Source organism: Bidens hawaiensis, unplaced genomic scaffold, assembly GCF_021521415.1.
Source record: "Bidens hawaiensis isolate Kalapana, Puna unplaced genomic scaffold, B.hawaiensis_p1.1 tig00014098_1, whole genome shotgun sequence".
Taxonomy (NCBI): domain Eukaryota; kingdom Viridiplantae; phylum Streptophyta; class Magnoliopsida; order Asterales; family Asteraceae; genus Bidens; species Bidens hawaiensis.
The window spans coordinates 117827-128410 of record NW_027492213.1 but is presented as its reverse complement, the minus strand read 5'-3'; the positions used below and the strand labels follow the sequence as shown (position 1 = coordinate 128410).

Genomic DNA, 10584 nt, shown 5'->3' with positions numbered 1-10584 from the left:
AAGAGTATATTTGAAGAAAATTTTTAAAACTTTAGATAAGTTTGTATTTTTTGAAAATTTTAGAAGAATTTGTGTAGTAGAAAAGAGTTTTTCGGTGGAGTGAGTTTAGAAAATTTTAAGGGGGACAAAGTAAGTAAAGAAATTATATTTTATTGAATATTTTTTTTTTATAATGGAAAACATCTTCCATTTGACACTTTAATTTAGTTTGCAACGGTGCTATTAATACAATTTTTTAATTTAGTTTGCAACGGTCACTACTATTAATATAAATTGAATCTCAGTACTCTATAGTTACGTGATCACGGTCACCTATTTTTCCTCACGTCTTGATCATTTGGTTTGTCATTGTGTAAGGGATTCATGATGGCATGACCAAATATCATCGTGGGCCACCTGTTTTTCCTCATGTCTTGATCTTTTGGTCTATGCCATTGTGGAATGGTTTCATGATGACATGACCAAGGATGATCATATGATGGTTAAGTTTCATTACACAACATTATAAAATAATAGTTGTTTAGCCTGTACTATTGGACTAACATTGGCTTGATTCACACCTACAAAAGGTAAGTAGATATTTCTATCTTCATGTGTTACACTATTACTTCATCCGTCATGTGGATATTTATAATCACAGAAACTAACAAAGAGGCACATTATAATTTTATTGTGCACGGACATCGAGTGGACATTTATAATCGTATAAATTAATAAAAAGGTGCATTTATATATACTATTTTGGGACAATGAGCATGTAGGTATTATTAAAAAAAAAAATACCACAAAACAAAAAAAAGAAAGATAATTTTATGGTGGTGCCAGATCTATCTACAACTTAGGTAACATGTGTACAATTGTGGTAGTTGAACGACGACATATATTCAGTCATCTTACCTTACGAGACCAACTTGTTATGCAATCAATCTTATTCAAACATATTGCATATATATTTGCTGTCTTGCAGTCAGATAGTACCGTGTCTCGATTTTTCCGCCCATGATAACCGTTGTCAAGTCATTCATAGCCCCAATTTACCTAGATAACTCAAATAAGTAGGGTATCGTATATACAAGAGGCGTGTAGCTAGCTAGTATTACACATTTCGCTTGATTGTGAAAAGTATGAACACAAAGATTGATTGCCGATCCTAGCTTGCCAAACTGCCATCTCGTTTCTTTGGGCCATTAAGAATTTCTTTGTGGGCCACATCAAAATAATATCTTTTATGATAATAATGATGTAATTTTAAAACGACATCAAAATATATATTTTATGCAAAAGAGACCAGACCCAGCCCATTACTTGTAACGAGCATATATTTGTTCCAAACTCTGCAATACTTCTTCACTTGAAGGTCTATCCTTGGGTTTGTTTGCAACACATCTTAATGCCAACGCAATACATTCCAAAGCACCTTGTAAGGGGTAGTTGTGTTCAAGACGTGGATCCATTATTTTCTTCAAATTTCTTCTACTTGATTGGATTGAACTTGCCCAATCCACTAAGCTCTGCTGCTCTTCAGGTCGCCTGCCATCCAATGCCCTTCGGCCGGTTATACTTACCAACAACACAACTCCAAAACCATAAATGTCACTCTTTGTAGTCAGATGCCCTGTAAAATTGAAAGGTACTTAGGAATACAAATTTATGATATTCTAAGTTTATAATTATCCTTTTGTTCTTTGCACCTGATTCCAAAATGAGGAATTCACTTTTGCATTAGTGAAATTGAAATTGGATTTTCTATTGAAAATAAACCATAGTTCATGTAAAATTACAGACTTTTAGACAACAACACCAATGATATTTTAATTTTTATTAATAAAAATGCACTTTCTTATCATTTAGTTCATTCACTAATGTCGTCATGCGGTCATGCCAATATATCACCTCTACATCACTTTTACATAATATAGTAACATACCGGTCAAGATATACTCCGGGGCTGCATAACCATATGTTCCCATAACTCTTGTAGTAACATGTGTTTCTCCGGTTTCAGGGCCATATTTCACCAATCCAAAATCCCCTAGTTTTGCATTAAAATCCTAGAATAAGAAAGAGTCAAATAATTGGTTAACTTGGCATAAAAAAAGATCTCAAAAGTGGTTTGATCACCATTATTAGTAATAGTTAAGAGCTTAAGAGTACTTCATCCAGTAATATATCACCGCTTTTTAAACCACGGCACATGAGTTTTTGGAATGCAAATATGTCAGTCCATTGGCAACTCCTATCATGATCAAAAGTCGCGTTCCCCATGAAAGTTGCTTGGCAATATCTGGTGCATGGACAAAATTATTATTCATCTTACCTAGCTACTTTATTCCAGGAGAAAGAAGATATACGAATAATGGTTCCAGAGAGATCCTAATATAGCTTACCTGTGAATAAAAAGCGATCAAAACTTCTGTTCGGCATGTACTCGTAGACAAGCAAGTGCTCAGATTCATCTTTGCAGTGTCCCAATAGTCTAATGATATTAGGATGATCCATATGTCCTAAGAAATTCACTTCTGCCTAAACTCACATATTTTCAAGTTACATTTTGGCAAAAGAAATAAACATACTTCCTATGTAGAATACCAGAATCTAAATACGCCACCTATCTTTTTTATTTAGTTTTACATTAAGATATATATTAAGGAGAATGTTTTCTTTGAAGTTTTCCATGAAGTGTAATGAAGCTTCACAAATAAATTGCTTACAGAAATATGGTGCTTGAGGTACTCACTAGTACTAGAGTATTTATGTACATTGGTGGTACTTACCAGCCATTCAGCAGGTCCTTGAGAGCTTATTTGTTTGAGCCTTTTAACAGCAACAGGAGTTCCTACATCTTGTTTTGAAGGGGCTAATGTGTTTTGCTCAACCCAGCCTAAGAACACCTTTCCAAAACCTCCCTCACCCAAGAGAAAATCTGGACTAAACTTTCTTGTAGCCTTTTCTAAATCACCAAACTTAAATACTTTCAAACTTGGGCTTGGATTTTGAAAATGAGCAATTCCATTGTTGCCATTGCTATTACTCGATAAATTTGAATCACTTTGGACTGAAATAAATGAATACAAACAACATGTAAGTTTAAGTTTTCCAACATGCATGACTATGTAAAGAAAAGACCTCCAACAATATGGTACATGTTTCAGTTTGGTGGATATCCTTATGATACAATATGAACTTGGAAATTATGAACATAAATATGTTTTAGCTAACACGGTGTCTCTATTCTAGCATACATCCTCTTACGTGAGCTCTAAGCAAGCCGTGTCACATATGCTAGTGTAGGCGGTTTGACAACTTCGGATATACATGGCTTCAACATAAGAGAATCTATACACAGCACTAAGTTCTGTAAAACAATTATGCATTGCTTAATACACTAAGAGAAACTATGGCCTTTAACACTTCTCAATCAAGGATCTCATTGTGAATGAACACAAGAATTCCAATCATTACTACATGTAAGAGTTTATAAAACCTAAAACAACCTCAAAGGCCCATGATAGAAGTATTCAACTAATCTTTGGCTTTTGACGTAGGAGATGTCATTTCCATGTTTTCATTGATATGCAAAGAGGGGTACACATTAATATAAAGAATAGGCCAACACAATTCAAGTGGAGTTAGAAATACCAGAATTTTGTCCATCGGGGGTGAAGGGAAGCATATTAACCATTCTATTCAAGAATGTTTTGCCTGCTACTTGTAGTGAATTCTTGAATTTCTCTTGTAAGACCAATACAGACTCAAGACTGACCACAACCTCAGCCATTGTTGGTCGTTGTTTTGGACTATTATGCAAACACCTCTCTGCAATTTTAACAAATTTCTTCAAAGATTTTGGCGAAATTTCACTCCTTATATCTGGATCTATTATACGCTTTAACTTCCCTTCTTTGATAGAATCTTGAACCCATGTCACCAAACCCCATTCCTCGTCATCTAGACTTTTGTCCACCGCACGCTTCCTACACAACACTTCCAACAACACTACCCCAAAGGCATACACATCAGACTTCCTTGTCAGTTTTCCAGTTGTGAAATAATTGGGATCCAAGTACCCAAAAGTGCCTTTAATAAGTGTGTTGACATAAGTAGATGGTTGATTAGTTGGGCCTATTTTTGACAACCCAAAGTCTGAAATTTTAGCTGCCCAACTTTCATGTAATAAAATATTAGAACTCTTGACATCGCGATGTATAACACCGGACTGAATTCCTGTACCAGTATGCAAGTAATGTAATCCACGACTGGCACCTATACAAATGTTGAGTCGTTGCAACCAAGAAAGTGGAGTACCAAGTTTATGTAGATGAATATCAAGTGTTCCATTGGGCATATATTCATACACAAGTATCAACTCTTTTTCATAATAACAATAACCAATCAAAGACACAAGATTACAGTGGCGTAACATGGAAAGTATTTCAACTTCTGCCCAGAACTCTGATGCCCCTTGATTGGACATGGAATCCAGACGTTTAATGGCAGCAACAACAAGACTTGATCCATGGATTATGTTACCTTTGTAAACTTTCCCAAAACCCCCACTCCCGATTATTAATGAGTCAGCAAAATTTTCTGTTGCTAACAAAATTTCTTGAAATTCGAAGTGACGACATGATTGTGACGGTTGCATGGAGGATGTGGAGAGTTCAGACTCTTTGCCATTCCCAGTATCAAATATCATAATTAGGAATGAAATAAAAGTAAAAGTAGAAATTGATGAACATAGATGGATGATGATATATAAAGGGATTTTATTCAAAGTTACAAAATGTCAAAATGAGAGGCTTCTTCCTAGAAACAGAGCTGGTGGACCCGGGCATGTACTAAAATCAACATTTCTATTGAATTTGTTTCCCCAAATAACTTAATTCGTTTTTCTCCGTGTTGAATTTTCAATGATTACCGGTATAAAAAAAATATAGGAGTTGGCATTATTCATTCAAAAAGATAAGAAAATTTAATTTCACATGCTTTGAAAATTTTTAAGTTAAACTATATAGCTTACAACAAACTACAACTAGAGTGGGATGCCGACGGCTATGCACAGATCTCACGGAGGTATTTGGCGGCAAGTGGGATGCTTTCTGATTTTTTTTAACAAAATTTTTTTGAAACATTAGTTTACCTTTAAATATTAAAACTAAATTTTATTCTAAAGCTGGTTTTTTTAACGGGCTAATAAACAGATCAAGAATTACATTTTTTTTTCTTTTTAAATTGTGAAAACTCATTTTATATTTTTGCTTGAATATATATAAAATGGTTTATCTTTCACAATAGTCGCAAGAAGTAGGTAGGGCTAATTTTAGTTGTTTTTTTTAATATATTAAAGTTTTGAAACGTAGTTATTTTTTGAATTCTAAAAATTAATTTATTTTAAAATTTTAATTTTTTTCTTAATATTATTTTAGATCTCGAGTTTTCAAAAACTAATAATAAGTTTTATTTTTAAATGAACGCTAACAAATTAATAATGTCCATCTTATTGGTTGTTTAAAAAAAATAATATGTCCATCCTACCAATGACGGTGAACATTCTCCCACACTTTTAGTACCCACACCAACCAATGGGTTTTCTTTCATAAATCTACAAGAGGTACGAAACACTTAAGTTTTTCTTTTCAACATGTATGCCAGTATGTGAACACAATAGCTAGTTTGTAGCGACGGAAAATTAATATGACGTTGTTGAGTAGTGAGTACGTTTCTTTTGATTTTACAAGACATTCTACGCACTTATTAATTAGGTGACATGCTTCACATGGGTCCTTACATAGAAACCATTATAATTAATCATCAATAATGTTGTTCCGGGCCTTCCGGCTTAAGAATTCCTCTTACTACAACATCTTAGGAATATAGTTTCCCGAAGCATTACGTTGGTGATTATGAAGAGTTACAATTACAAGCCATCATGTCTAGATCGGCATGACCTAAGACCGCAAACCAAAAGCCATTTTCAGTGTGAAGTTTCAGTTTCACTACAAAATTACAAGTTGTAAATGATCCACCTCATCTTCACGTGTTGCTGAAGGAAAATGTTTTAAAGATAAAAACAGTTAAAACTGGAGCTCAGTACAGCGGGTATTAAAGAATGTTAATTTAGAATACGACATTGATAAATCATAAATCTTTGAAGAGAAGATTTTAAGCTTCATTTCACTGATTGCTGTGAATGGCGACGGGCATATAACTACAGGCATACAACTATACAAGTATGTTTCAGGTCAAACATCAAAGACCACTATATGCATGCTCGAAGTCAGGTCTTTAGTAAGTACAAAGGTATTAGGTAATATAATTGGAGATCAACTAAATATAGTGACTGCATATACTGAGGAAAGAAATCATAGAAGACGTTTAATGAGAGGTTTAAGGTCAGTAAATCTTACAAACATGCTTGTCGAGCAAAATCTTACGCCCTTGAGCTTTTGAGTGGATCACCAATGAATCATTTTCTCAACAACCTGTGTATTGCTACAATTTGAGAAGGAAAGAGTTACCCTTATGATCTTACGAGAGGAGTTGATGTTGAAATATATAAACTAAATAAGTATAGGGGTCAATTATGCCCTTATTAGAACAGTCATATTTAGAGTCTTATTTGTATTTGTAGGAAGTCAAGGGGTATTTATGTAATGTTTAAAATTGTCAATTTTAGATTCGTAAACGTTGCGTTGTTTAGTGGTGCCGGTTCTAGGGTTATAAAAACCCACCAAAATCGAGTCGATAAACACTATTCTTTTTTAACTATTGGCATTAGAGTTCTAGCAGTCTTCGTCTTTAATTCTTTATCAAATAGCCTAGTCTTTGCCATGCATTCAATTGATCTACCCTTGCTACAAGGGGCTACATACTTTAGTGTATGCTAAACGAGTCATCTTACGCAAGTGAGTACTAAATTAGACTTTTCATAAAATATTCATTATTTCATCACATTTATTAAAACACATATTATTGACACTTGGTTATTTTAACCATTACATTTTCCTAATGGGGCAAACAAGACAATGAAAAGATAATGATCTATTTCATTCATTTGACTGTTTCAATACAACATTTATTCATTTCTCTTATTCATTTCGTTACCCAGTACCAAATAGACCTTAAAGCCTATATAAATGTAAAAAACAAAAATTCTTTTAAATCATATATATGAAATAACCATTTAATTTGAAAACAAAATAAGTAAATAAATTCACCTCCAATTCCACCACCGAAACCACCAACATCCCTAAAGATCTGAACACAATTGAAATCGACCCATATACTAACCCCAAAGTGATTCACCTATATGCTATACGAGTTCCCACACGTCAAAACCTAATCCAGATAGTCTGTTGAATTATCTTAGTATGATGTTGGTGGTGAATTTCACGCTAGTTAAAGATAAACGCAGCAAGCTTGAATGTAGAATAAGCATTCAAAACAAATCAAGAAAATCAAATTAACAGCGGATCATCCGTCAAAAAGTAGAAACTAGTTGAATAGGCGTTGATTTGTCAATGAGGGGTAAGTTGACTATAAATCCATAATCTTATCCTCATAATTTCTGGTCATCCATTTCAATTTCCACTTCTACTTCATCAATATTAACTATGTTCCTTGTTACCAGTGATGGCAGGGGGAGTGAACCCTCCACCTCCTTCACCATACGTCAATGGTCGCAACCATGCCGCCACTTCGAATTCCCTGAAATTCTGATGGCAACTAAAAATTTTGACGAATCATTAATAATTGGGAGTGGAGGTTTTGGGAAAGTTTACAAGGGTAACATAATCCATGGGTCAAGTATTGTCGTTGTTGCCATTAAACGTTTGGATTCAGTGTCCAATCAAGGGGCATCAGAATTCTGGATAGAGGTTGAAATGCTTTCTATGCTGCGCCACTGTAATCTTGTGTCCTTTATTGGTTATTGTAATTATGAAAAGGAGATGATACTAGTGTACGAATATATGCACAACGGAACACTAGATGATCATCTCCATAAGTTCAATACTCCTCTTTCTTGGCTTCAGCGACTCAACATCTGCGTAGGTGCAGGACGTGGGTTACACTACCTACATACTGGTACAGGAATTCACTACGGTGTTATACATCGTGATGTTAAGAGCTCTAATATTTTATTACATGAAAGTTGGACATCCAAAATTTCAGACTTTGGCTTGTCAAAAGTATGCCCAACGAACCAACCATCTACTCATGTCAATACACGTATCAAAGGCACTTTTGGTTACTTGGATCCCAATTATTATGCAACCGGAAGGCTGACAAGGAAGTCTGATGTGTATGCTTTTGGGGTGGTGTTATTGGAAGTGTTGTGTAGGAAGCGTGCGGTTGATGGAAGTCTCGATGAGGAGCAATGGAGTTTAGCGACATGGGCTCAAGATTCTATCAAAGAAGGGAATTTAAAGCATATAATTGATCCATATATAAAGGGTGAAATATCCCCAAATTGTTTGAAAGAATTTGTTAGAGTTGCAAAGAGATGTTTGCATAACAATCCAAAACGACGTCCAACGATGGCTGAGATTGTAGTTAGTCTTGAGTCTTTGCAGGTCTTACAAGAGAAATTCAGTAATTTGATGCAACCTGAAGGGAGAACACTATTTGGTAGATTGGTTGATATGATTCCCTTTCCCTTCAATGAAGAAAACTCTGGTATTTCATCACCTCTTGAACTGTGTTTTGTGTATTCCTTTTTACATACATTAGACTATTAGAGAGTACAAGTGAAAACAGGGAATTGCCATCTCCTAATTTAAGGCAAAAGATTACAAAGACGGGATGAAATAGCTTATCGCTTTCATATCTTACCCTAGGCTGTGAGGACAAAACTAACCAGAGGATGAGACTATCCATTATCACAACCCAACCCATTATTAAAAAACTAATTTCTCTCTCTTAGATCATTCCCATAGCCAAACAAGAGGCTGGTTTGGTTTGCCACTTGGATAAAAAGACAAATGATATTTGGATTGCAGGTGGTGAACCACCCTCAATCTGGTCGGCAAAACAACCCGGTTTGCAACCAATTTGGCATTTTTTTTAATTAATTGGACCTATAGATTGTTGACACCTCTTCATATATCTATCTTAATTTTTTATTACAACAATTAATTTTACATTAAAACTGATTTGCTCTAATAAATTGTAATATTTAACTTTTTTACAAAATCTAAAAGCACATACATGTTTAGTTTTTTTTTAATGAACATTTCGATATTTGTTTTAGAAAAAACGGAGTTCTTTAAAAAACGTATTTTTGAAGGATAGTTTCCAATATTATTGGTCTGTAAACATATTATGTTAAAATTTTATTTTATTATGTATATTTTACATATTAATAAATTATATTTATTTAATAAAGAAAACCGGGTTGGGTTGTGAATGAGAGTAAAAATATAAATTGGGTTGGGTTGTGTAGATGAAAGAGAGAGAAACTAATTTTTTAATGTTAGGTTGGGTTGGGTTGGGTTGGATTGGATTGTGAATGGGATGGTCTTACACCTATACAACCCAATCCAATCTAATATTTTACTCACTATCATAACCCAACCTAAACCAATATTTTATTAAATAAATATGCTTCATTTTTTTTATAAAATTTATATCAAAATATTCAATATTTTTTTATTAATAAAACCGTGTCGTTGCATTTTTTTAAATGTTAAAAGTTGTACTTTTCATAAAAAAACCAAGTTATATGAAAAAGTTTGGTTGCAAACTTAGGTTGCAGCAACCTAGGTTGCAACCAGTTGTGGATAAAAAAGAATTTCTAATTTTTTAATTAAAATCTTTTCTTGTCTTTTTGTGCCACCTTGCAACCGGTTGTGATAAATGATCACCATAGTGGACAGTCTAAAAAAAGAATTCACGTCATTAATCACTATAAGTTCCTTTTGCATCATTAGATATATATCTATTAGTCTCAACACATACCATTTCTCAATAACCTTTTCCATAGGTATTAACATCATGACTTTATGTGTGGAAAGTTGTATCTAATTGACATGTTTGCAATTTGAATTGAGGGGATCTCGAATTAGAAATCAAGATTGTCAAATATGTTATTAGAGTTGTTTATATATTTTGTTTGTTTTTTCAGGACAAAATAGTGAGAAAGATAAGCCGAGGTGTTGTTCTGGACTGGATTATGATGATGAAGTGTGAAAGCTTGGGGCTAAAAGTTACAATAGTTGAATCTGAAGAAAAAAAAACCCATTCATTTCAGTCTCCATTCCTCACAAATGCTTCCTCCGCGCTCGATCATAATAATTTATTGAATTGAGTCTTGTTCCAGATAAGGTTTTTCAGTTTTCGATCATTGTTCGTATATCTCATTGTATAGGTTTATCGTTTTTTAGTCACTCTTTTAAGTATTTAGAGAGATTTGTTGATTGTTGACTATGAATCCTGTAAAGATTTTGATTTCAGCTTGCTCTTATCAAATCTGGTTCAGGTTATTGACATGGTATCCGAGCTATAAATCACCGGAATTTATTCCATAGCTATTACATCATGATTTCATCAAATTCCAATTCCTTTTAAACATTAGTATTGTTGTTT

General features: G+C 33.8%; 2 protein-coding genes across 2 annotated transcripts; one reads left to right on the top strand and one right to left on the bottom strand.

Moving 5' to 3' along the window:
- Positions 1-2180: 2180 nt before the first annotated feature.
- On the bottom strand, positions 2181-4718 carry LOC143545896 (putative serine/threonine-protein kinase PBL22). The gene is made up of 4 exons (XM_077037684.1): positions 3640-4718; positions 2775-3055; positions 2388-2523; positions 2181-2284 (listed from the first exon to the last, which is right to left on the bottom strand). The coding sequence occupies exons 1-4, from the start codon at positions 4694-4696 to the stop codon at positions 2181-2183; spliced, it is 1578 nt and encodes a 525-aa protein (XP_076893799.1). The 5' UTR covers positions 4697-4718.
- Positions 4719-7614: 2896 nt separating this feature from the next.
- On the top strand, positions 7615-10233 carry LOC143545918 (receptor-like protein kinase FERONIA). Its single transcript, XM_077037697.1, has 2 exons — positions 7615-8676; positions 10124-10233. Exons 1-2 carry the CDS (start codon positions 7719-7721, stop codon positions 10186-10188), a joined length of 1023 nt encoding a protein of 340 aa, XP_076893812.1. The 5' UTR covers positions 7615-7718; the 3' UTR covers positions 10189-10233.
- The last annotated feature ends 351 nt before the right edge of the window (positions 10234-10584 follow it).

Excerpts from the sequence above, each read along its gene's own strand:
- LOC143545896 (XM_077037684.1), bottom strand. The coding sequence starts at position 4,696 with ATGATATTTGATACTGGGAATGGCAAAGAGTCTGAACTCTCCACATCC. Across the intron at positions 3,056-3,639 it reads CCCCGATGGACAAAATTCTG|TCCAAAGTGATTCAAATTTA; the intron begins GTATTTCTAACT and ends CATTTATTTCAG. Across the intron at positions 2,524-2,774 it reads AAGGACCTGCTGAATGGCTG|GCAGAAGTGAATTTCTTAGG; the intron begins GTAAGTACCACC and ends ATGTGAGTTTAG.
- LOC143545918 (XM_077037697.1), top strand. The coding sequence starts at position 7,719 with ATGGCAACTAAAAATTTTGACGAATCATTAATAATTGGGAGTGGAGGT. Across the intron at positions 8,677-10,123 it reads CTTCAATGAAGAAAACTCTG|GACAAAATAGTGAGAAAGAT; the intron begins GTATTTCATCAC and ends TTGTTTTTTCAG.